The sequence below is a fragment of the Bombina bombina genome, chromosome 5 (genome assembly GCF_027579735.1).
Source record: "Bombina bombina isolate aBomBom1 chromosome 5, aBomBom1.pri, whole genome shotgun sequence".
NCBI lineage: Eukaryota > Metazoa > Chordata > Amphibia > Anura > Bombinatoridae > Bombina > Bombina bombina.
In genome coordinates, this window is record NC_069503.1 from 1,103,532,522 (window position 1) to 1,103,559,015 (window position 26,494).

The 26,494-nt window shown below is 38.7% G+C and overlaps 1 protein-coding gene across 2 annotated transcripts in view; it reads right to left on the reverse strand.

Annotated features, from left to right (window-relative positions):
* Window positions 1-26,494, reverse strand: part of TRAPPC9 (trafficking protein particle complex subunit 9) — a 1,774,054-nt gene that overhangs the window by 953,391 nt on the left and 794,169 nt on the right. For both annotated transcript variants that reach the window (XM_053715382.1, XM_053715383.1), the window contains exon 19: window positions 25,129-25,239. In XM_053715382.1, the coding sequence (XP_053571357.1) occupies window positions 25,129-25,239 (111 nt within the window). The remainder of the gene's footprint in view (window positions 1-25,128; window positions 25,240-26,494) is intronic.

Sequence of the window (26,494 nt, forward strand, 5' to 3'; positions counted from 1 at the left end):
TTTCCCTTGTTCCAGCCTTGCATTGGTCTCCAAGCTGGCTTGGCTTGAGAAGTATTACCCTCTTGCTTAGAGGACGTAGCACTTTGGGCTGGTCCGTTTCTACGAAAGGGACGAAAATTAGGTTTATTTTTTGCCTTGAAAGGCCGATCCTGAGGAAGGGCGTGGCCCTTACCCCCAGTGATATCCGAGATAATCTCTTTCAAGTCAGGGCCAAACAGCGTTTTCCCCTTGAAAGGAATGTTAAGTAGCTTGTTCTTGGAAGACGCATCAGCCGACCAAGATTTCAACCAAAGCGCTCTGCGCGCCACAATAGCAAACCCAGAATTCTTAGCCGCTAACCTAGCCAATTGCAAAGTGGCGTCTAGGGTGAAAGAATTAGCCAATTTGAGAGCATTGATTCTGTCCATAATCTCCTCATAAGGAGGAGAATCACTGTCGACCGCCTTTATCAGCTCATCGAACCAGAAACATGCGGCTGTAGCGACAGGGACATGTAGCATGAAATTGGTTGTAGAAGGTAACCCTGCTGAACAAACATCTTTTTAAGCAAACCTTCTAATTTTTTATCCATAGGATCTTTGAAAGCACAACTATCCTCTATGGGTATAGTGGTGCGTTTGTTTAAAGTGGAAACCGCTCCCTCGACCTTGGGGACTGTCTGCCATAAGTCCTTTCTGGGGTCGACCATAGGAAACAATTTTTTAAATATGGGGGGAGGGACGAAAGGAATACCGGGCCTTTCCCATTCTTTATTAACAATGTCCGCCACCCGCTTGGGTATAGGAAAAGCTTCTGGGAGCCCCGGCACCTCTAGGAACTTGTCCATTTTACATAGTTTCTCTGGGATGACCAACTTGTCACAATCATCCAGAGTGGATAATACCTCCTTAAGCAGAATGCGGAGATGTTCCAACTTAAATTTAAATGCAATCACATCAGGTTCAGCTTGTTGAGAAATGTTCCCTGAATCAGTAATTTCTCCCTCAGACAAAACCTCCCTGGCCCCATCAGACTGAGTTAGGGGCCCTTCAGAAATATTAATATCAGCGTCGTCATGCTCTTCAGTATCTAAAACAGAGCAGTCGCGCTTACGCTGATAAGTGTTCATTTTGGCTAAAATGTTTTTGACAGAATTATCCATTACAGCCGTTAATTGTTGCATAGTAAGGAGTATTGGCGCGCTAGATGTACTAGGGGCCTCCTGAGTGGGCAAGACTCGTGTAGACGAAGGAGGGAATGATGCAGTACCATGCTTACTCCCCTCACTTGAGGAATCATCTTGGGCATCATTGTCATTGTCACATAAATCACATTTATTTAAATGAATAGGAATTCTGGCTTCCCCACATTCAGAACACAGTCTATCTGGTAGTTCAGACATGTTAAACAGGCATAAACTTGATAACAAGTACAAAAAACGTTTTAAAATAAAACCGTTACTGTCACTTTAAATTTTAAACTGAACACACTTTATTACTGCAAATGCGAAAAAACATGAAGGAATTGTTCAAAATTCACCAAATTTTCACCACAGTGTCTTAAAGCTTTAAAAGTATTGCACACCAAATTTGGAAGCTTTAACCCTTAAAATAACGGAACCGGAGCCGTTTTGAACTATAACCCCTTTACAGTCCCTGGTATCTGCTTTGCTGAGACCCAACCAAGCCCCAAGGGGAATACGATACCAAATGACGCCTTCAGAAAGTCTTTTCTAAGTATCAGAGCTCCTCTCACATGCGACTGCATGCCATGCCTCTCAAAAACAAGTGCGCAACACCGGCGCGAAAATGAGGCTCTGCCTATGCTTTGGGAAAGCCCCTAAAGAATAAGGAGTCTAAAACAGTGCCTGCCGATATTATTATATCAAAATACCCAGATAAAATGATTCCTCAAGGCTAAATATGTGTTAATAATCAATCGATTTAGCCCAAAAAAAGTCTACAGTCTTAATAAGCCCTTTTTGAAGCCCTTATTTACAATCGTAATAAACATGGCTTACCGGATCCCAGAGGGAAAATGACAGCTTCCAGCACTACATCGTCTTGTTAGAATGTGTCATACCTCAAGCAGCAAGAGACTGCTCACTGTTCCCCCAACTGAAGTTAATTGCTCTCAACAGTCCTGTGTGGAACAGCCATGGATTTTAGTGACGGTTGCTAAAATCATTTTCCTCATACAAACAGAAATCTTCATCTCTTTTCTGTTTCTGAGTAAATAGTACATACCAGCACTATTTCAAAATAACAAACTCTTGATTGAATAATAAAAACTACAGTTAAACACTAAAAAACTCTAAGCCATCTCCGTGGAGATGTTGCCTGTACAACGGCAAAGAGAATGACTGGGGTAGGCGGAGCCTAGGAGGGATCATGTGACCAGCTTTGCTGGGCTCTTTGCCATTTCCTGTTGGGGAAGAGAATATCCCACAAGTAAGGATGACGCCGTGGACCGGACACACCTATGTTGGAGAAAAAGACTTCTCACAGACGGTTTTACTATGAAACTTATTCTGTACCCAAAGTTTAAGAAGTTTGGACCGAATAGAACCAAACAAATTTCAAAAAAGTCTTAACCTGCCCCTTACCAGCCAAGCTGGAATAAGAATCACACCTACATGCAAATTTGGGGAGCTGTCTTTGAACTTTTAAAAGGCTTAATTGAATGAAGAAAAAAAAACTTCCAATTATAAACATGTTACTTGGGGAAGAATTCAGGATTGCGTTCCTTAGTAAGAACAGAAAACTAATATAAGCTTAAAGTTTTAGTCTTAGAACTCAATCTTGAAGCCCAGAGTAACAGTTAAATAATTGAATCCAATTATGAACCAAATAATTGAATATCTTGGAAAAAAAGAAATATGGATTTTAGAAATCAAATTAGCATTCCAAGATTGGAATCACAAAGTTCTTCTAGCTAAAATAGCTAAAGACATAGATTAAACCTCATTTGCGAAAATATTTAATAAAATGAAATTATTAGCATGTTAATCAAGTTAAAGGATCAGACAACACACTGGACTTGCATAATCAACAAATGCAAGATAACAAGACAATGCAATAGCACTTAGTCTGAACTTCAAATAAGTAGAAGATTTTGTCCTTTTAACAATGCTAAACAAATCATAATCCGATACTTGATCTTAAAGTATCCAACCAGAAAGATGCAGCAATTGCAACATCAGGCAAATAAATTACAGGTCTAAGAAAAGTACCTGAAAATTATTTTCCTTAAATAAGATACGACCATCTGAAGGAAAAAAATAAATACTATTTGCTATAAGAATAATAGTATATTTAGCAGGAGTAGAGATAGCCCCATTAACTTGGGGAATCTTTCCTCAAAACTGAAAACTAACTGCCGGCAAAGAATACAATTTAAAAACCTTAAAGAAGGACTAAAAGAAAATTCTCAACCTATTCCATTCCCTAGTATCAGGAACTGGAAAAAAAACCTCTGAAGAAACCACAGAAGATAAATAAGCAGAATTTAAATGTTAGCTAGTCTTTAAAATCAAAAGAACTAGATATTTCAATATCCAAAATAATCAACACCTTTTGAACAAAGAACAAATGTACTCTAATAAAGAATAAAAAAGTAGATTTGTTAGTGTCAATATCTGATGAAGAAAAATTCTGAATGAGAAAAAAAGCACCATCAGAGAAGGATAATTCATTATGTTGTTGGTCATTTGAAACTTCATCAACTAAAAAAGAAGTTTGAAAAAGACCTAAAAATTTTATTAGAAGGACGACGTCAGACAAAGCCTTTAAAATAGAATCAGAAAAATATTCTTATAAATTTCTAAGTATATCTTGTACATAAGATGTAAAAAGAATAGCAATATATAAAGCATATATACTAATGGATTCTGCATGTAAAAGTTTATCATGATAACTTATTACAAACCATAGCTAAAGATAAACATTCATAACATTAAAATAAATGAACTTAGCATTTTTTGATACAGGAACAGTGTTTTGAATATCTTGCAATATGTAATAGAAAAAAACAACATATAAAGCAAAATTATCAAATTCCTTAAATGACAGTTTCAGGAATGGGAAAAAATGCAAAATAAACAAGCCTGCAGCAACCAGAAGCAACAAAAAACAGAATTTATGTTTACCTGATAAATTACTTTCTCCAACGGTGTGTCCGGTCCACGGCGTCATCCTTACTTGTGGGATATTCTCTTCCCCAACAGGAAATGGCAAAGAGCCCAGCAAAGCTGGTCACATGATCCCTCCTAGGCTCCGCCTACCCCAGTCATTCGACCGACGTTAAGGAGGAATATTTGCATAGGAGAAACCATATGATACCGTGGTGACTGTAGTTAAAGAAAATAAATTATCAGACCTGATTAAAAAACCAGGGCGGGCCGTGGGCCGGACACACCCGTGGAGAAAGTAATTTATCAGGTAAACATAAATTCTGTTTTCTCCAACATAGGTGTGTCCGGTCCACGGCGTCATCCTTACTTGTGGGAACCAATACCAAAGCTTTAGGACACGGATGAAGGGAGGGAGCAAATCAGGTCACCTAAATGGAAGGCACCACGGCTTGCAAAACCTTTCTCCCAAAAATAGCCTCAGAAGAAGCAAAAGTATCAAACTTGTAAAATTTGGTAAAAGTGTGCAGTGAAGACCAAGTCGCTGCCCTACATATCTGATCAACAGAAGCCTCGTTCTTGAAGGCCCATGTGGAAGCCACAGCCCTAGTGGAAGGAGCTGTGATCCTTTCAGGAGGCTGCCGTCCGGCAGTCTCGTAAGCCAATCTGATGATGCTTTTAATCCAAAAAGAGAGAGGTAGAAGTTGCTTTTTGACCTCTCCTTTTACCAGAATAAACAATAAACAAGGAAGATGTTTGTCTAAAATCCTTTGTAGCATCTAAATAGAATTTTAGAGCGCGAACAACATCCAAATTGTGCAACAAACGTTCCTTCTTCGAAACTGGTTTCGGACACAGAGAAGGCACGACTATCTCCTGGTTAATGTTTTTGTTAGAAACAACTTTTGGAAGAAAACCAGGTTTAGTACGTAAAACCACCTTATCTGCATGGAACACCAGAAAAGGAGGAGAACACTGCAGAGCAGATAATTCTGAAACTCTTCTAGCAGAAGAAATTGCAACCAAAAACAAAACTTTCCAAGATAATAACTTAATATCAACGGAATGTAAGGGTTCAAACGGAACCCCCTGAAGAACTGAAAGAACTAAATTGAGACTCCAAGGAGGAGTCAAAGGTTTGTAAACAGGCTTGATTCTAACCAGAGCCTGAACAAAGGCTTGAACATCTGGCACGGCTGCCAGCTTTTTGTGAAGTAACACAGACAAGGCAGAAATCTGTCCCATCAAGGAACTTGCAGATAATCCGTTTTCCAATCCTTCTCGAAGGAAGGATAGAATCTTAGGAATCTTAACCTTGTCCCAAGGGAATCCTTTAGATTCACACCAACAGATATATTTTTTCCAAATTTTGTGGTAAATTTTTCTAGTTACAGGCTTTCTGGCCTGAACAAGAGTATCAATAACAGAATCTGAGAACCCTCGCTTTGAAAAGATCAAGCGTTCAATCTCCAAGCAGTCAGCTGGAGTGGGACCAGATTCGGATGTTCGAACGGACCTTGAACCAGAAGGTCTCGTCTCAAAGGTAGCTTCCATGGTGGAGCCGAAGACATATTCACCAGATCTGCATACCAAATCCTGCGTGGCCACGCAGGAGCTATCAAGATCACCGACGCCCTCTCCTCCTGGCTACCAGCCTGGGGATGAGAGGGAACGGCGGGAATACATAAGCTAGTTTGAAGGTCCAAGGTGCTACTAGTGCATCTACTAGAGTCGCCTTGGGATCCCTGGATCTGGACCCGTAGCAAGGAACCTTGAAGTTCTGACGAGAGGCCATCAGAGCCATGTCTGGAATGCCCCACAGTTGAGTGATTTGGGCAAAGATTTCCGGATGGAGTTCCCACTCCCCCGGATGCAATGTCTGACGACTCAGAAAATCCGCTTCCCAATTTTCCACTCCTGGGATGTGGATTGCAGACAGGTGGCAGGAGCGAGTCTCCGCCCATTGAATGATTTTGGTCACTTCTTCCATCGCCAGGGAACTCCTTGTTCCCCCCTGATGGTTGATGTACGCAACAGTCGTCATGTTGTCTGATTGAAACCGTATGAACTTGGCCCTCGCTAGCTGAGGCCAAGCCTTGAGAGCATTGAATATCGCTCTCAGTTCCAGAATATTTATCGGTAGAAGAGATTCTTCCCGAGACCAAAGACCCTGAGCTTTCAGGGATCCCCAGACCGCGCCCCAGCCCATCAGACTGGCGTCGGTCGTGACAATGACCCACTCTGGTCTGCGGGAGGTCACCCCTTGTGACAGGTTGTCCATGGACAGCCACCAACGGAGTGAGTCTCTGGTCCTCTGATTTACTTGTATCTTCGGAGACAAGTCTGTATGGTCCCCATTCCCCTGACTGAGCATACACAGTTGTAATGGTCTCAGATGAATGCGCGCAAAAGGAACTATGTCCATTGCCGCTACCATCAAACCTATCACTTCCATGCACTGCGCTATGGAAGGAAGAGGAACGGAATGAAGTATCCGACAAGAGTTTAGAAGTTTTGTTTTTCTGGTCTCTGTCAGAAAAATCCTCATTTCTAAGGAGTCTATTATTGTTCCCAAGAAGGGAACTCTTGTCGACGGAGATAGAGAACTCTTTTCCACGTTCACTTTCCATTCGTGAGATCTGAGAAAGGCCAGGACTATGTCCGTGTGAGCCTTTGCTTGAGGAAGGGACGACGCTTGAATCAGAATGTCGTCCAAGTAAGGTACTACAGCAATGCCCCTTGGTCTTAGCACCGCCAGAAGGGACCCTAGTACCTTTGTGAAAATCCTTGGAGCAGTGGCTAATCCGAAAGGAAGCGCCACAAACTGGTAATGCTTGTCCAGGAATGCGAACCTTAGGAACCGATGATGTTCCTTGTGGACAGGAATATGTAGATACGCATCCTTTAAATCCACCGTGGTCAAGAATTGACCTTCCTGGATGGAAGGATTGTTCGAATGGTTTCCATTTTGGACGATGGAACCTTGAGAAACTTGTTTAGGATCTTGAGATCTAAGATTGGTCTGAACGTTCCCTCTTTTTTGGGAACTACGAACAGATTGGAGTAGAACCCCATCCCTCGTTCTTTTAATGGAACAGGATGAATCACTTCCAGAAGATAACCTTGGGAGACTATTTCTAGCGCCCAAGGATCCAGAACATCTCTTGCCCAAGCCTGAGTGAAGAGAGAGAGTCTGCCCCCCACCAAATCCGGTCCCGGATCGGGGGCCCGCATCTCATGCTGTCTTGTGAGCAGTGGCAGGGTTCTTGGCCTGCTTTCCTTTGTTCCAGCCTTGCATTGGTCTCCAGGCTGGATTGGCTTGAGAAGTATTACCCTCCTGCTTAGAGGACGTAGCACTTGGGGCTGGTCCGTTTCTGCGAAAGGGACGAAAATTAGGTTTATTTTTGGCCTTGAAAGACCTATCCTGAGGAAGGGCGTGGCCCTTGCCCCCAGTGATATCAGAGATAATCTCTTTCAAGTCAGGGCCAAACAGTGTTTTCCCCTTGAAAGGAATGTCAAGCAATTTGTTCTTGGAAGACGCATCCGCTGACCAAGATTGTAACCAAAACGCTCTGCGCGCCACAATAGCAAACCCAGAATTTTTCGACGCTAACCTAGCCAATTGCAAGGTGGCGTCTAGGGTGAAAGAATTAGCCAATTTAAGAGCACGAATTCTGTCCATAATCTCCTCATAAGAAGAAGAATTACTAATAATCGCCTTTTCTAGCTCATCGAACCAGAAACACGCGGCTGTAGTGACAGGGACAATGCATGCAATTGGTTGTAGAAGGTAACCTTGCTGAACAAACATCTTTTTTAGCAAACCTTCTAATTTTTTATCCATAGGATCTTGGAAAGCACAACTATCTTCTATGGGTATAGCGGTGCGCTTGTTTAGAGTAGAAACCGCCCCCTCGACCTTGGGGACTGTCTGCCATAAGTCCTTTCTGGGGTCGACTATAGGAAACAATTTTTTAAATATGGGGGGAGGTACGAAAGGTATACCGGGCCTGTCCCATTCTTTATTAACAATGTACGCCACCCGCTTGGGTATAGGAAAAGCTTCGGGGGGCCCCGGGGCCTCTAGGAACTTGTCCATTTTACATAGTGTTTCTGGAATGACCAGATAATCACAATCATCCAAATTGGATAACACCTCCTTAAGCAGAGCGCGGAGATGTTCCAACTTAAATTTAAAAGTAATCACATCAGGTTCAGCTTGTTGAGAAATTTTTCCTGAATCTGAAATTTCTCCCTCAGACAAAACCTCCCTGGCCCCCTCAGACTGGTGTAGGGGCCCTTCAGAAACAATATCATCAGCGTCCTCATGCTCTTCAGTATTTTCTAAAACAGAGCAGTCGCGCTTTCGCTGATAAGTGGGCATATTGGCTAAAATGTTTTTGATAGAATTATCCATTACAGCCGTTAATTGTTGCATAGTAAGGAGTATTGGCGCGCTAGATGTACTAGGGGCCTCCTGTATGGGCAAGACTGGTGTAGACGAAGGAGGGGATGATGCAGTACCATGCTTACTCCCCTCACTTGAGGAATCATCTTGGGCATCATTTTTACTAAATTTTTTATGACATAAATCACATCTATTTAAATGAGAAGGAACCTTGGCTTCCCCACAGTCAGAACACAATCTATCTGGTAGTTCAGACATGTTAAACAGGCATAAACTTGATAACAAAGCACAAAAAACGTTTTAAAATAAAACCGTTACTGTCACTTTAAATTTTAAACTGAACACACTTTATTACTGCAATTGCGAAAAAGTATGAAGGAATTGTTCAAAATTCACCAAAATTTCACCACAGTGTCTTAAAGCCTTAAAAGTATTGCACACCAAATTTGGAAGCTTTAACCCTTAAAATAACGGAACCGGAGCCGTTTTTATATTTAACCCCTTTACAGTCCCTGGAATCTGCTTTGCTGAGACCCAACCAAGCCCAAAGGGGAATACGATACCAAATGATGCCTTCAGAAAGACTTTTCTATGTATCAGAGCTCCACACACATGCAGCTGCATGTCATGCTGTTCTCAAAAACAAGTGCGCCATACCGGCGCGAAAATGAGGCTCTGACTATGATTAGGGAAAGCCCCTCTAGAATAAGGTGTCTAAAACAGTGCCTGCCGATATTATTTTACAAAAAATACCCAGATTAAATGATTCCTCAAGGCTAAATATGTGTAAATATGATCGATTTAGCCCAGAAAATGTCTACAGTCTTAATAAGCCCTTGTGAAGCCCTTATTTACTGTCTGAATAAAAATGGCTTACCGGATCCCATAGGGAAAATGACAGCTTCCAGCATTACATCGTCTTGTTAGAATGTGTCATACCTCAAGCAGCAAAAGACTGCTCACTGTTCCCCCAACTGAAGTTAATTCCTCTCAACAGTCCTGTGTGGAACAGCCATGGATTTTAGTAACGGTTGCTAAAATCATTTTCCTCATACAAACAGAAATCTTCATCTCTTTTCTGTTTCAGAGTAAATAGTACATACCAGCACTATTTTAAAATAACAAACTCTTGATTGAATAATAAAAACTACAGTTAAACACTAAAAAACTCTAAGCCATCTCCGTGGAGATGTTGCCTGTACAACGGCAAAGAGAATGACTGGGGTAGGCGGAGCCTAGGAGGGATCATGTGACCAGCTTTGCTGGGCTCTTTGCCATTTCCTGTTGGGGAAGAGAATATCCCACAAGTAAGGATGACGCCGTGGACCGGACACACCTATGTTGGAGAAAAGTGAGACTTAAATAATGTGAGAAAAAAGTGGAACAAGTATGACACACACACTTTTGGCGCCAAGTATGATGCCCACATTATTGGCGCTAAGTACAACGCCCATATTTTTTGGCGCTAAGTATGACGCCACATCCTCTGACGTTGAAACCGACGCCCACATTTTTTGGCGCAAAAAAACATCTGAATACACATGCGTCAAAAAAATGACGTAACTACAAACAACTTCCGGCGTCAACTGCGATGCTGGAAATAACAAAATTTTGCGCCAAGAATGACGCAATAAAACAGCCCGCAGGGAAAAATAGTCAATTGAAAATTTTCAAGGTAAGAAAAAAAATATTTATTCATATGCATTATCCCAAATAATGAAACTGACAGTCTGAATGAAGGAATACTTATTATCCTGAATCATGGCAAATATAAGTTTAAAGACATATATTTAGAACTTTACATATAAAGTGCCCAACCATAGCTTAGAGTGTCACAAAAAATAAGACTTACTTACCCCAGGACACTCATCTACATATAGTAGATAGCCAAACCAGTACTGAAACGAGAATCAGTAGAGGTAATGGTATATTAGAGTATATCGTCGATGTGAAAAGGAAGGTAGGAGAAGAATTCTCTACGACCGATAACAGAGAAACTATGAAATAGATCCCCTAGAGCAGAGCTTTCCAAACTTTTCATGTTGGTGACACACTTTTTAGACCAACATCATTTCGCGACACAGTAATTAATTCAGCTGTACTAGCAAAAAGGAGGTTAAACTAACTTGTTTTAAGAGATACAGACACATAAATAAATTATATAATAATAAAATGCATTTACAAGTAACAGTATGTATGTGCAAGAATTAAAAAAAGTTTAATAACACCAATAGCTACTTACTATTTTAATGGGATGTATGAGGTTGATGGGATGAACACAGTTTAAATTCTGAATATTTGGTGGAATATTAGATAAAGACACTCACATTTCATCATCAAGCATTTTTAAGCTTCCACTTCCTATCCATATATCAAGAGCTAGAGCAGCAATGCACTACTGGGAGCTAGTTGCAAAAAACCCCCACTGACTTCTGACTTCAGCTCAGCATTTAAACTGCCGCCCTCAGAGCTCGGTGAGTCCGATTGACTACTGCCCGCACTGCAAACACACTGCTGTCCCACTCACTGACAACACATGCAGTCACGAGCCAATTAAGGAGACTACACCTGCAGTCAGGAGCCAATGTGCTGGCAAAGCCGCCAATGGGAATAGTTTCAGTTCCCACTGAGCTGTGCCAATTGGTTAAGATGATCTGTGACTCACTAGGTATCAATCACGTGTCAACCATGTGATATGCGTAGCAGGCAGACGGAAAGTCAGAAACCCAAAAAAAAAAAAAAATTTTTAAATTTAAAATAATTTGTGCTGAAGCAGGGACACACCTACACACTGCTGCCGACACACTAGTGTGTCCCGACACACAGTTTGGAAAGCACTGCCCTAGAGGAAGACCATTGTATTCAAATAGGCAATACTCTCTTCACATCCCTCTGACATTCACTGCACTCTGAGAGGAAAACCGGGCTTCAGCCTGCTGCGAAGCGCATATCAACGTAGAATCTAGCACAAACTTACTTCACCACCTCCATGGGAGGCAAAGTTTGTAAAACTGAATTGTGGGTGTGGTGAGGGATGTATTTATAGGCATTTAAGGTTTGGGAAACTTTGCCCCTCCTGGTAGGAATGTATATCCCATACGTCACTAGCTCATGGACTCTTGCTAATTACATGAAAGAAATAAGAACCGAGTCTTCCCCATTCATTCATAATAATGTTCACCATCTTTAAGGGAACCGGGAAAGTCTGTGGTACAACCCTGTCCTCATATACTTTATCTAATTTAGGAATACAAGGTTCCTCAGGTAATTTAGGTTCTGGAACCTCTAAAGTAGCCAATACTTCCTTTAGCAGAAAGCATTAGTGTTTCATCCTAAATCTAAAGTCTGGTTCATCCGCAGCTGGTGGCTTAGAGGCGCCTATGGCTTAGGTACAGTCAGGGATCGCACTCTGGGTGGGTTATGTACTGAAATTGATTATTTATTATAATATCCAAACATTAAACATAAAACAAAGATATGGAATTAAAACCTCATAAAAACATATAGCCTAGTACAAAGGGTACTACTTAGTTACATCAGTTCCTTATTAAGAATCACTCACATACAAAAATATGCAAAAATATAAGGCAGGGTTTGTATCCTCTATTGCAACAAGGTTATTATACCAAACTGTAGACCTTCACAACAACCAGACACGACGACTGGTCGATGCTAATAAGCACTGTATGTGTCAAAACGAATTCACACCATATATGTGTATGTGCGTGAACAAGAGACAGTGACAGTCTATAATTCAGAATATTAAGATACAATAGTCTAATATGTCAGAGTATTAAAAACGGTGATCTAATATGTAAAAGTGGTGATATAAAACGTGTAAAAATGGTGTTATTTAAAAAATAAATCACATTGAAAAAGGATCAGAGACTCTGAAAAAAGTTTTAAAAATAAAGTGAGACAAAACCGGTTTGTCAAAAATGTGAATAAGGTAGCAAGGTGATATGTAAAAAATGTGAAAAATGTGAATAAGGTAGCAAGGTGATATGTAAAAATACAATGACCAAAATGTGCAATAAGGTGATTAATGTTGTACAAAAAGGTGTTCCTGTGCTTGACTCCTGATAAACAATAGTGTCTGACTCAAATAGATTGCTAACAATAGACAAATCCAATGCTGACCTGTCAATATAACTTATGCAATATTAATACATAAAAACATAAAAAACATATCTAAAAAACAAATGACAATTCCTAAAAGTCCTAAAATATTGTCCAGTTAATAGTCCAATATTGTTGGTCCACACTGGTAGGGGACTGGAGGGAGAAAAAACCCCAATTAACTTTGAATTGTATCCTGATCCAGAGTCCTAATACTTGCTGGATGAATCTGAAATCAAAAACAGAAAAAATACCTCACATAAAGGTCTCACAAGATCTTGAAAAAGGCCCCGCTGCAGGGCCGAAACGCGTAGAGGTTTGTGAGGCTTCACCAGTACCAGGAATCTTGGCTTTGGGGGTAAGTTTGATACCATTTGGACTTTACCCTAAAGGCCCTTTATGTGAGGTATTTTTTCTGTTTTTGATTTCAGATTCATCCAGCAAGTATTAGGACTCTGGATCAGGATACAATTCAAAGTTAATTGGGGTTTTTTCTCCCTCCAGTCCCCTACCAGTGTGGACCAACAATATTGGACTATTAACTGGACAATATTTTAGGACTTTTAGGAATTGTCATTTGTTTTTTAGATATGTTTTTTATGTTTTTATGTATTAATATTGCATAAGTTATATTGACAGGTCAGCATTGGATTTGTCTATTGTTAGCAATCTATTTGAGTCAGACACTATTGTTTATCAGGAGTCAAGCACAGGAACACCTTTTTGTACAACATTAATCACCTTATTGCACATTTTGGTCATTGTATTTTTACATATCACCTTGCTACCTTATTCACATTTTTCACATTTTTTACATATCACCTTGCTACCTTATTCACATTTTTGACAAACCGGTTTTGTCTCACTTTATTTTTAAAACTTTTTTCAGAGTCTCTGATCCTTTTTCAATGTGATTTATTTTTTAAATAACACCATTTTTACACGTTTTATATCACCACTTTTACATATTAGATCACCGTTTTTAATACTCTGACATATTAGACTATTGTATCTTAATATTCTGAATTATAGACTGTCACTGTCTCTTGTTCACGCACATACACATATATGGTGTGAATTCGTTTTGACACATACAGTGCTTATTAGCATCGACCAGTCGTCGTGTCTGGTTGTTGTGAAGGTCTACAGTTTGGTATAATAACCTTGTTGCAATAGAGGATACAAACCCTGCCTTATATTTTTGCATATTTTTGTATGTGAGTGATTCTTAATAAGGAACTGATGTAACTAAGTAGTACCCTTTGTACTAGGCTATATGTTTTTATGAGGTTTTAATTGCATATCTTTGTTTTATGTTTAATGTTTGGATATTATAATAAATAATCAATTTCAGTACATAACCCACCCAGAGTGCGATCCCTGACTGTACCTAAGCCATAGGCGCTCCTATTTATCTTTCACAGTTATCTTCACCAGACCTAATAGGGGGTCTTCCTAATAGTGTAGCCGGTACATAGTCATAGGCGCTGTTTGCCCTCCAACTGTTTTTCTGGTGGCTTAGAGGCAGCAGATTCCGACCCAGAAAGAGCATCCTCTGAAGTATCAGAGGCGTCTTCATCATTGGATAATCTTGTATCAGATAAATCCGCAAGGTAAAGCACTAAAGGCCACAGACACTGCCATCTGTATCTGTTCAGTAAAGTCTGGCGGTAAAAGGGCCCCTCCAGATGAAGGAATTGGAGTGCTACGGGAAGCTGCATGTGTATTAGGAGATGAATGTAGGGTGCGCACCATACGGGACAGAGACTCTTCAGAGGTAGAAGGCTCAGTAGTACTAAACATATTAGCTTTCTTTGATAAGATTACTTTATCAAGGCATGTGGAACATAATTGAGCAGGCAGGTATACCGTGGCCTCCTCACAATATAGACAGGCATTAGCTTTAGCTAAAGAGGGAGTACCCTCTAATGTATCAGAATCCTCCATAGCTTGCGCTTATAAAAAAGGACTATACACAAAGATAAATGGCACCTTTATACTCCCAATGGCTGGGGCACTCACCACCTACTATGACCCAGGCCCAAGAGAGAAACCGCTTTGTCTCCAGGCACCGCACAGTCAGGAAGAAGAGAGTCACTGTGACCACGCCTGGTCATATGGTGCACCATGCAGGATCTCCCCTGCACCACTAAAAGAGCTCCAAGCCTAACTAGCTGTGCAGCGCTCCAATATGAACGTAAAACCTGTACGTTCCACATCTGCCTGAGCCACATCTCACACATGTCACAGCATAAACACAATATTAAAAATATGTGATTAATCCCTCCTGTTCAATAATCCCCCTCCTTGAGATATTAACCCTTAATTCTATTCAAATAAAAGGAGTCACACTATGACCCCGTCTTCTTGCGTTATCAAATGTGTATAAAAAATGAAACGATCTTACCGGAATCTATGCCGTGGAACAGACACACAACCTCTCAAGTTTGACAGTTTTGTAGCATAGCTCCTGACATGGACTTGAGTGATAGAAGCAGGCAGTGAAACTTGTCAACACTGATTGCTTAGGAGCTATTAATACGAGTCTGGATGGGTTTGCAGGAAGACTCTACCTGCATCTCCAGACTCTAACATTTGCCAATGCTCTCACTTAGAGGCTGACAAGACTACTTAAAACTCCAGTCCCATTCCGTAAGAGTACTACCCTCTATAAGGAACTACTCCGTATCTTCTGACACTTCTCCGCCAACCTCCTGTGACGAACGGCAAAGAATGACTGGGGGGTGAGGTTTAGTGGGGGAGGTATTTAAGCCTTTGGCTGGGGTGTTTTTGCCTCCTCCTGGTGGCCAGGTTCAGCATTTCCCAATAAAACCTAATAAAACAGGATCAGATATTAGGAAAAAGAGTAAGGAACCAACCAGATATTATTTTCAGAAAAAAATCTAAAAATGTTACTATCACCTAGCGAATACATAGAAAAGAAAGGAATGGTTGGTGGAGACATAAATGGAAATAAATTAAAAGGGTTGAATATCTTGCAAAGCATGTAAATCCAGTGATAAGAGAAGAGAAATAACAATACCCAACGTAAAGAGAAGCCTTAAAATTAATTAATTAATAAAATGCACCGATAAGAATGTAATATACTGTATAAAATGCTCATGCAACCTCTTTTATTTTGGTCAAACGAGTAGGATGCTACGAGACAGAATACGTGAGCATATACTGAAAATTGAACACGAATCAGCAGAAACTATTCTATATTCACATTTCAAAGAAACACACTCAGGTAATATGAAGGATTTCAAATACTGGGGTATCAAGAAACTACAATTAGGAACAAGAGGAGGGAATATGAACACACTCCTTCTAAGAAAAGAAGCAGAATGCATATTTAACTATAAAACACTTCATCCAACAGGTTTAAATTCTGAAATGGATTTAAACACATTAATATAATAGAACTACAAACCACATATTGATACAACACTACACAATAGGTTTAAACTCTGAAAATGGATCTAAACACACCAATATACTATAGCTATAAACCATATAATAGTATTAAATCACATAATAAATTCTTTATGTTAAACACTGATAACCAAGGATAGAATAAAGCACATTGGGAAACACTACTTATACACCCCCTTTTATATTCAAAAATATAAATATAAATAAGTTAAAAGTAGAAAAATCGAAAATTATATATATAAATATTATATTTACCACAAAAGTTAAATCTAGACTAAGATAATGCTAACAGCAAATGAAGGAGACCAAAATAACTCTTTCTAGTTTAAGAACTGTAACCCCTAAGAGAAATAGACTTCACTATAACTAATTTTATAGATATATCTGGACTCATATTCCAATATAGATCTCTGAACCTATAAGAAATAAACAATTAATGTATATATACACATACACTACAATATATTAAAAAAGAGATAATGTTTAGATATCCCTTAAGAGTTCACTTATATTAACACTATAAATCCTCACACTGAAATATAGGTTAGTTAGGAATATCAACAATAGGTTAATTTATAGCAATATGCTATTTTCCAACACGTTTTTATTTTTCTATTATTATATTATTAAACACATAGGTAAATCATGCAAATGAGATCGCTCGAACTAAAGGAAAATAAAGTTGGTAATTTTACACTCATACGAACACAATCAACAATGTATAACAATCTTCAAATCACCTCACCTAAATTCATATATAGGATCATGATGTAATTAAGAATACCAATAATAGGTTATATCTTATGCTTATATCTTCCCACCTCTAGTTCTTCTTCCAAGAGTGATCTCCAAAATCATCAAGGAACAATCATTTGTGTTGTTGGTGGCTCCAGCATGGCCCCACAGGTTTTGGTATGCGGATCTTGTTCGGATGTCCAGTTGCCAACCTTGGCCACTTCCGTTAAGGCCGGACCTATTATCTCAAGGTCCGTTTTTCCATCAGGATCTCAAATCATTAAATTTGAAGGTATGGAAATTGAACGCTTAGTGCTAAGTCATAGAGGTTTCTCTGACTCAGTAATTAATACTGTGTTACAAGCTCGTAAATCAGTCTCTAGGAAGATTTATTATAGAGTTTGGAAGACTTACATTTCATGGTGTTCTCATAAATTCTCTTGGCATTCTTTTAGAATTCCTAGAATTTTACAGTTTCTTCAGGATGGTTTGGATAAAGGTTTGTCTGCAAGTACTTTGAAGGGACAAATCTCTGCTCTTTCTGTTTTATTTCACAGAAAGATTGCTACTCTTACTGATATTCACTGTTTTGTACAGGCTTTAGTTTGTATTAAGCCTGTCATTAAATCAATTTCTCCTCCTTGGAGTCTTAATTTGGTTTTGAGGGCGTTACAGGCTCCTATATTTGAACTTATGCACTCTTTGGACATTAAACTACTTTCTTGGAAAGTGTTGTTCCTTTTGGCCATATCTTCTGCTAGAAGAGTTTCTGAGCTTTCTGCTCTTTTTTGTGAATCTCCTTTTCTGATTTTTCATCAGGATAAGGCGGTTTTGCGGACTTCATTTAAGTTCTTACCTAAGGTTGTGAATTCTAACAAATTTAATAGAGAAATTGTTGTCCCTTCCTTGTGTCCTAAGAATCCTAAGAATTCTTTGGAAAAATCCTTACATTCTTTAGATGTGGTAAGAGCTTTGAAATATTATGTGGAAGCTACTAAAGATTTCAGAAAGATTTCTAGTCTGTTATATTCTCTGGTTCTAGGAAAGGTCAGAAGGCTCCTGCTATTTCCTTGGCTTCTAGGTTAAAACTTTTGATTCTTCAAGCTTATTTAGAATCGGTTCAGGAATTACAGCTTATTCTACTAGATCAGTCTCCACTTGGTGGGCTTTTAAGAATGAAGCTTCAGTTAATCAGATTTGCAAAGCGGCAACTTGGTCCTCTTTGCATACATTTACTAAATTCTACCGTTTTGATGTATTTGCTTCTTCAGAAGCAGTTTTTGGTAGAAAAGTTCTTCAGGCAGCCGTTTCAGTTTGATTCTTCTGCTGATGTTTTAAGTTTTTCTTTTCTTCATGAGAATAATTTATATTTTGGGTTGTGGATTAATTTTTCAGCATATGGCTGTTTATTTTTACCCCTCCCTCTCTAGTGACTCTTGCGTGGAGTTCCACATCTTGGGTATTTGATATCCCATATGTCACTAGCTCATGGACTCTTGCCAATTACATGAAAGAAAACATAATTTATGTAAGAACTTACCTGATTAATTCATTTCTTTCATATTGAGTCCATGAGGCCCACCATTTTTTTATGGTGGTTATGTTTTCATGTATAAAGCACAATCATTTCCAGATTCCTTTGTTGATGCTTTTTATTCCTTTCTTTATAACCCCACTTCTTGGCTATTCGTTAAACTGAATTGTGGGTGTGGTGAGGGGTGTATTTGTAGGCATTTTGAGGTTTGGGAAACTTTGCCCTTCCTGGTAGGATTGTATATCCCATACGTCACTAGCTCATGGACTCTTGCCAATAGGAAAGAAATTAATTTATCAGGTAAGTTCTTACATAAATTATGTTATTATTACATTGTCTATTTTTGTGCTAGCAATACAAGTAGCCCCTCAGTTGATGGGGTGTACTTTATTTAATGCATCTTAGTTTCTACAGCTGTTTGATTGCAGACATAACCCATAAAAGTTGAAATGCTATTTTTTTTAAACAATTTCAAGATTGTCATATCTGCAATTAAACAGAATAAGGGAATGCAACATTTTTTAGCTAGGTGATCACTGCGGTAATGCGAGTTACCACGGCTATAATTTAGCCATAATACTGAAACCGATATTAATTTTTAAAAAATAAACAACTGTATTTTTAAAATATGTATTTTGGGGGTCTCTTTTTTGTTTGTTTTTACTATACACATTAAAGGGACCCTAAACACCTTCTGTTTTCATATACTAAGTTTTTTTTGTTTGTTTTTTAAATAGTTATCGATTTGCATCTTTATGGTGTTTTTACTTTTTTTTTTTATTATTACCCTGTGCATATTGATAGCTTTTTCAAATAATTACCTAAACCACCACCTACTGAAAGCAATGATCGCCGCCATGTTGTAACGTACGTTCCAGCTGATGCTGTGTCACGTGATGTGCGTATCCATTACCCCGCATGCGCATACGAAGAGCAGTCTTTACTGAATCTATGAAGTTCGAACTCAGCAACCTTGTGAGCGAGCTTCATACATTCAGAGGAGCCAATGTCACTAAATGACAGCTGTGTGAGAGGACCGGCTTTTCAGTAATCTCAACATTTCTCTGAAGATTAAGGATAATGAACAATAAGGATAATGAACAATAAGGATAATGAACAATAAGGATCTCTGAACAATAAGGATAAAAGCTGAAAAAATGTATAGCCGCAGTCGTTTTTTTACTTATGATGAGAGCACAATGTCTCAGGGGCGTGTTAATGCATAGGCCAACAAGGCCGGTGCCTAGAGCGACAGATTTTGGGGAGCAGCACTTGCCGTGGCTGCACTGAATATGCGGTCATAAAAAAAAAAATTAACTTGAAAGTGTATGCTACAACCGTTTCAAGCTTTGCCAAAACCAAATATGGCTACCGGGCCCTCATCTCACACCCACCGTCGCCTCCCTGAGGCCAGAAACACCACCCTCTTACACCTCCACGGGATTCAGACTGAAACAAATATCATGATAGTTCTGTCTGAGATTCTTGGCTGTCCGTCTCCTGCGGCGTCATGTCTAGATATTCGCGGCCAGTCCACCCAACTCTTTCCTATTCGTTAGGAATGTGACTGATGCCACCAGGTAAGCAGGAGGGTATAACCACAAGCGCTAGTCTGGTGTATGCGCATGACACGTTAGGCTTGAGGCCTGTGCCTGTCCCCATCTGAAACCTGGACCCCCAGAACACACCATGGATGGAGGTGTAGCCAGGACAGATAGTAACGGGGATCTAAGCTTGCAATCTCTGGTCAAATGTGCAGGATAGACTAGGCATAAATTAGGGACAACGATACAGCAATAGAATAAACGAGAGATGAAGCCGAGTAAACTACACCCCTACTATCCCTAGGACATTCTGTCTAAGTTACTGATTGCTTATATGTTTGCATGAACTAGAGAGAACTGAGATCCCCAAGTACGTTTACTACCCAGGTGTTACAAACTGCTGTTTGTAACTGGCCCTTTAAATGGAAAATTGCCCTGCTTCCCTGGATTTTGGAGAAGCCTATTTGCCAGCCTCCTTCCTCATGACTATGGCCCCTGGAAGATTGTGCCCCTGAGAGTATATTGACTTTTGTTGGGTGTGTGTGGCCCTTTGGGAACCGTCTGGGGACATATTGTGACTTTGGTGAACAATGCCCCCTTTAAGACTATGTCCCCAGACCTGTGAAATGACTTGTCCCTGGCTTTCTCCCACTTGGTTCAGCTTCATTGTGTGCCATTAAGAGTTAAATTTTGTTCAGCTTCAAGAAACCTATTCTAAATACAAGTCTGCTGGGATTAGCTCTAATTAGGTTTAGTGATCAACTTTCCCATTGTCTAATCAGACTAGTATTGATAAGGTGGACTGCATTGTTTTATTGTGTGTAATGTTATCTGCTGAAGTAAATGTTGTGGCCTGTCAAAGGGAGTGTCTCTCTATCTAATATCAAATGTGTGATGGGGGATTTTATGCCTCCCCCTGAGAGTGTCCTGTTTGCATGTAACCTCAATAAAAGCAGGCTGTGTGCTCCAGCACATGAGACCTATTTTTGACCCTCTAACTTGCAGCTTTGACTCATGTTTGTAGGGGACAGCTTATAATCACTACAGGGATTGCTATGTTTTTCATACTCCCTTAGCTACAGGGATTGCTACAGAAGGAAGAGGTTCGCCTACTGGAGCCTGGTCGTAGGTCCAGGGCGCAGAGCAGATGGCGAGATACCAGCCCAGCAGCGGTGGTTCATATAGTCTGCATTACTGATGGTGGCTACGCAGTAGTTATAGTGTCCACGGTGCTGCTGCTCCTTTGGTGAGCGCTAGGAGCATCCTTTTCTACGGTCCAACTTCCAGCCAGCCTGGAGGCAACCGTAACACCAGGTATAGCTCCTTTGGTTATTACAAGGGAGGGAGTCCTAGGGATAGTAGAGATGTAGTGTACTCAGCTTCATCTCTTGTTTATTCTATTGATGTATCGTTGTCCGTAATTTATGCTTAGTCAATCCTGCGCATTAGACCAGAGATTTTGGAATGTTTGATTTATTTTGTACATTCTATGTATTGTTTGCTTTCAAGTGGTTCTGATATCAGTTTTCAGGTGTTGCAGCATCAAATTCACACATGATGTGGATATTATACCTAGTCTGTCCCTTATATAAATAATTGAGCCATACACACACACACATACACACAACATGCAAGTCCTGGGGTGAACATTTTCTAACAAAAGTCAAATTATACCCTGACCAAAAAATATTATGGTTGAAAATATTATGGCCAGAAGAATTTTGTGTGCCTAGGGCAGCACAAAACCTAAATATGCCACTGCAATGTCTGCATGCGTGAGCGCTCATTCAAAACTACTTATGATCATGGACAGACATTGGAGTCATAAATTAAGTTTATATCAGAAAGCTCTCAATATGGATGTGAGCTAACCAAGACTGAGGTTACTGGCAATTACTATAATACTGGTGGGATATGGCTGATCTGCTGGATGACAATTACTGGAATAGCTTTGTGCGCAGGAAAATTATTAGAATGAAAAATTAAAAAAAAAGGAGAGGAGGAAGAAAAACAGTGATGTAAGTCCATCTGATTGAATTAGAAAAACTACTACAAAGAAACAGGTAAATATTTTCTTTTCTATATACTTTAATTCTACTATTTCAAGCCAGGACTATACCAACCTCTACTTGCTTTAGAATGGAAGCATCTTCCTCTGAGCAGCGCACCTGGTGGGAGGAGTTAAAATACAATCTAGCTACACAAGTTGTGCAGTACTACCCAACGTGAGTAGGGAGATTGTAATTTAACTCCTCCTCCTTCACTGATGTCCAGCCAGGCACTGTAGGGAGTCTTGATAAAGGTCTTTGTGAGGCCAAAACGCGTCGACTGGTAAGCCTAATTTCATTTATATATTTTATCAAAAACAATCTACACTATTGCACCTTTCTCTTACAGAAGGATTGCTCAAGAAACTATATACATCCGCGAAGAAGACTGCATACCATTTATATACAGTTCTTTTTTGGGGCGTTGACAACTACATACAACATAGCTGAATATCATCCTTTTCACCAACATATTCTAAGAGAATATTTTCTATATATTACTAATTTTTTTAAAGGACCATAAGTTATTAACTTTTTAAAGGAACATATATTTTTAACAGGATCAAGTAACATTGATATTGGTCATCTGACTTTCACTATTCAAAGACTTCACCTAATTCTATTTTTTTTCGTATATTTTTTCAAGTATTTTTTCATATATTTTTTCAAGTATTTTTTTAATATTTTTTAACACAAGTATTTTATCAGGTCTTTTCACACATTGATCCCTATTTATCATCATTTTATCACCACTACTGTTTACAATATTATATATATTTTTTACACTTTAATATACCATGTTAAACACATAGTTTAAGCAATCACTGTTTGTTTCAATTGCGCAATTTATCATACTTAGATGCATGATTGCACTAAGTAATTATCATTTATAGGGAGACAAGAGATCCCCATGCCAAGATTCACAACCATTGGTCACATATCCATTGTATGTATTACTATTGTACAATCCAAGGTTTATTTGTAACTTAAGTTAAACACTTTGCAGATCCATTGAAGATCAATTGTACCGCAGCATAATATTGTATTTACCATATTTTACCTTGTATGTTTAAATTCACCCATGGATCCATGGTTTTAATTTGAATGTTTGTTATCTGTATAATAAATTTGCACTTTTGATGTACTGAATTTTAACCTTTATTATCCACGCTGGTTTATTCACTTAGTTTTTAGACCCAGCCTTCGTCAGGTTAGGCGCTTTAGTACCCTTCTCTTATACCTATATTTTCTCAGTTGACAGCTAGGTGTCAACAATCCAAAACTAAAGGGACCTGTCCCCAGCAGGCGCCAGGTGTAAATCATTACTGTAAGGAGTTGCTGCGCGACGGAGGTGACACCATCAGAGGAGATTAATTCCTGCTTGATGGTGTCACGTACAACCAACATCTTCTCACAGACAACCGGTTGGCTACCGCTGGTCTAAAGGGTCTTTTCATATGCAGGGGATGAGGGAAAGTCTGCTCTTCCTTCTTTCTCAGCATAAGCTCATTAGCAGTGCTAAACTTGGAGCTTCTAAGCAAGTTTTAAAAGGGTTTTATATTGGATTTTTAGATCAGTATCTGTACATATTCATCTTTATAGTAACAACTCAAAACAGAGAAATGATTCCTATAATATGTAGCGACTACGACAAGCTATGGATAAGTCTGTATGGAAAGGATATCATTATTATAAATGTTTACGCTGATGCTTGGGATAATAAGCTTGTATAGATATGTACAACAATTTATCCTTGTATGACAGTTACACTAAATATCAATTGTTACTCCTGACATTTGATACATGTGGTGATGTCTCATTTTCTTGATGCTGAAGGTCAGACTAACCATTATCAGCAATAGGATTATTTTCAGTTTAATTAATTAATGTTGTTTTCTCATCGGATATTCAGTAAGTGTAAATATACGCTCATATTTACATAAAGTTATCTATTTATTTTGTAAACACATTTATTGATGCGCCAGTCTATATATGCTGGTAAGCAAATACGTTTTAATTTAATTTAACATCAATGTTAAATAGAGTAAGTGAACACCAAAAATAGCCTAAATCATTGCAATATATAAACACCAAATTATGGTAAAAATTATCCATTCTGCTTTTCTGATTCAGATACCAACTGAAGGTAAATTCCAAGTTTATTTTCCAAAGTTCTGCACTTATGATGTTCCACGCCGTCCTAACCGCACTGGGCTTTAGTGCCATTAGGATGGCATGGAGCCTTCTAGCTGTTTGACTGTCCTGAAGCTATAGCCGCTTCCTAAATGGGATCGCGGGCTGGAGGGCGTGCCTAATGTCATAGGCACTCCCCCCTGACCCAATCCCATCATTGAAATCACATGATCACATGAACGATCTCGTGATTTCAATTTTGTACTTATTTTTTTGCACTCATAAGTACCGACATGAAGGGGTTAACAATATTATTATTATTACTATTTACTTTATTATACATTATTCACAGAACATGAACAAGCAACAACCTGTTAATATACTGATACAGGAGGATCTGAGTTGTTAAAGGGACACTGAGGTGCTTCCATTTTACCTCCTGGAATCCAATTCATTGTTTAAACATACTCATTTACTTTTATTTTGTTATTTCAGATAGCTTCAGATATAAGTAACAAATATTTTCTCTGCGCAAAGTTATGTAAACAAAAGACAATATCATTAATTAATCTCCCAGTGTAATAGGGAGAAAGATTTTGCATTTGAAATAGTTGGTTGTGCTCATTTAAAGCACTTTTATCCAGAGCTCTGGGATATGTGAGTACCTTTCTTCTTAATTGTGAATCTGTTAAAAGGTTGAAACAATATAACACTATGGAAGTTTTATCTTGTGAACATTATACAGCCTTTTAATAACGATTCAAAATTAGGTATTTCATTTGATTATATGCACAATTGTATATATATATATATATATATATATATATATATATATATATATACTGTATATAGTAATTAATGTAAAAGTTGCATTTCATTCCAGTAATTCATTAACACATAACCTGTGGCACTATAGGCAAGACAGATTCCTAAGTAATTGTTTTTACTATTATCTGCATTAATATTAGGTGTATTTAAAGATAATAATAGAAAAGTAATTGAATTCTAAGCATGCACAACTTATGGCAAATAGCTTTTCTCATTCCCACATTTTCAGCACTTACCGTTGACACTCGCCAGCATGAAGGATGAGGTCTTCGTTGTCCTTGGCATTAATGGTTAACTCATGTTCTGTTGAATTAAACACATCCAGGAGCAGATGGCATTGCCTTGTGCTGCACACAAAAATATTGTCATAATCAGCATCAGGTGAAATTTACAAGACGTTTCGCCTGCAACAAATTTAGTTAATAACGGCATATGGTAATTAACCATTCAGTTATAAGTCACCAAGCAATGGAAGTAAAGGGAACAAACTTAAAGTGATGGTAAACTATCCCCTTTTTAAAATCAGAATGTTAGTGATATTTTAGATGGACTTTAATTCATCAGTTGTAATAAAGTTGAGCTATAACTTACTTTTAATATAGATATGGAATTCAAATACCCTGCGCTCCGCTGTCCATTTCAGAAGTCAATGTTTATGTGAGCTAAAGGTTTGAACTGCTCAATCAGCGCTCTAGCTACAACAAAAATGCCATATGGGGAGAACGCTGATTGGACAACAATTCAAATTGTTAGCTCACTGAAAAATTGACGGGGTGGCGGAGAGCGGATAATTTGAGTTTCATATCTGTATTAAAAAGTTATAGCGCATCTTTTTTTAAAACTGATGAATTAAACTGCATCTAAAATATCACTAACATTCTGGATCTGATTTTAAAAAGGGTAGAGTTCACCATAACTTTGACTGTTGACGTATTGGGATTTGATGGGACAGTCCAGTTGAATTTAAATTTCTATATTCAGCCCTTACCCAGAAGATTTCTGTCTCACAAGCTGCACCCATATATTAGTTGTCAAATGGTTTAGCTTTGCCTCCTAAGTAGATGGATGGTATCACAACACACTATTTAACAATGTTTAACAATAATAATTTATTTTCTGTCCCACAACTTTGATACTACCAATATCCAGTTCATATACAAACCAGCATTAAACAGGGGAGATCTGCTATATGTTTTCATGGATATAAACAAATATGTTTTAGTTATTCTTTCGGGATACTATGAAAGACAGTTTGACAAATTTAACAAACCAGATGTTCATAAAAATATTATGACTACAGATGCTGTGCACCACTTTTGTCACCGCGCTACACAAACTACATAAATGACCTAGAATCTGATTTGTAGAGTATGCAGGGTAGACCAAGCTGTGGCCCCGCATAAGTCTGAAGTTAATGCATTTGGATTTGATGTCCATAACCAAGTCTTAAAAGCTTGTGGAACTTGTTTATTCTGTGCTTGAGAGTGCTCTAAGTAATCCATCTCAGCTATGTTCTTTTGTCAAAGTAACTTTTCATACATCCTTCAGCAATAACAATCATACTCTTTGATCTTCATACCTTAACATTTTACATAAATATAG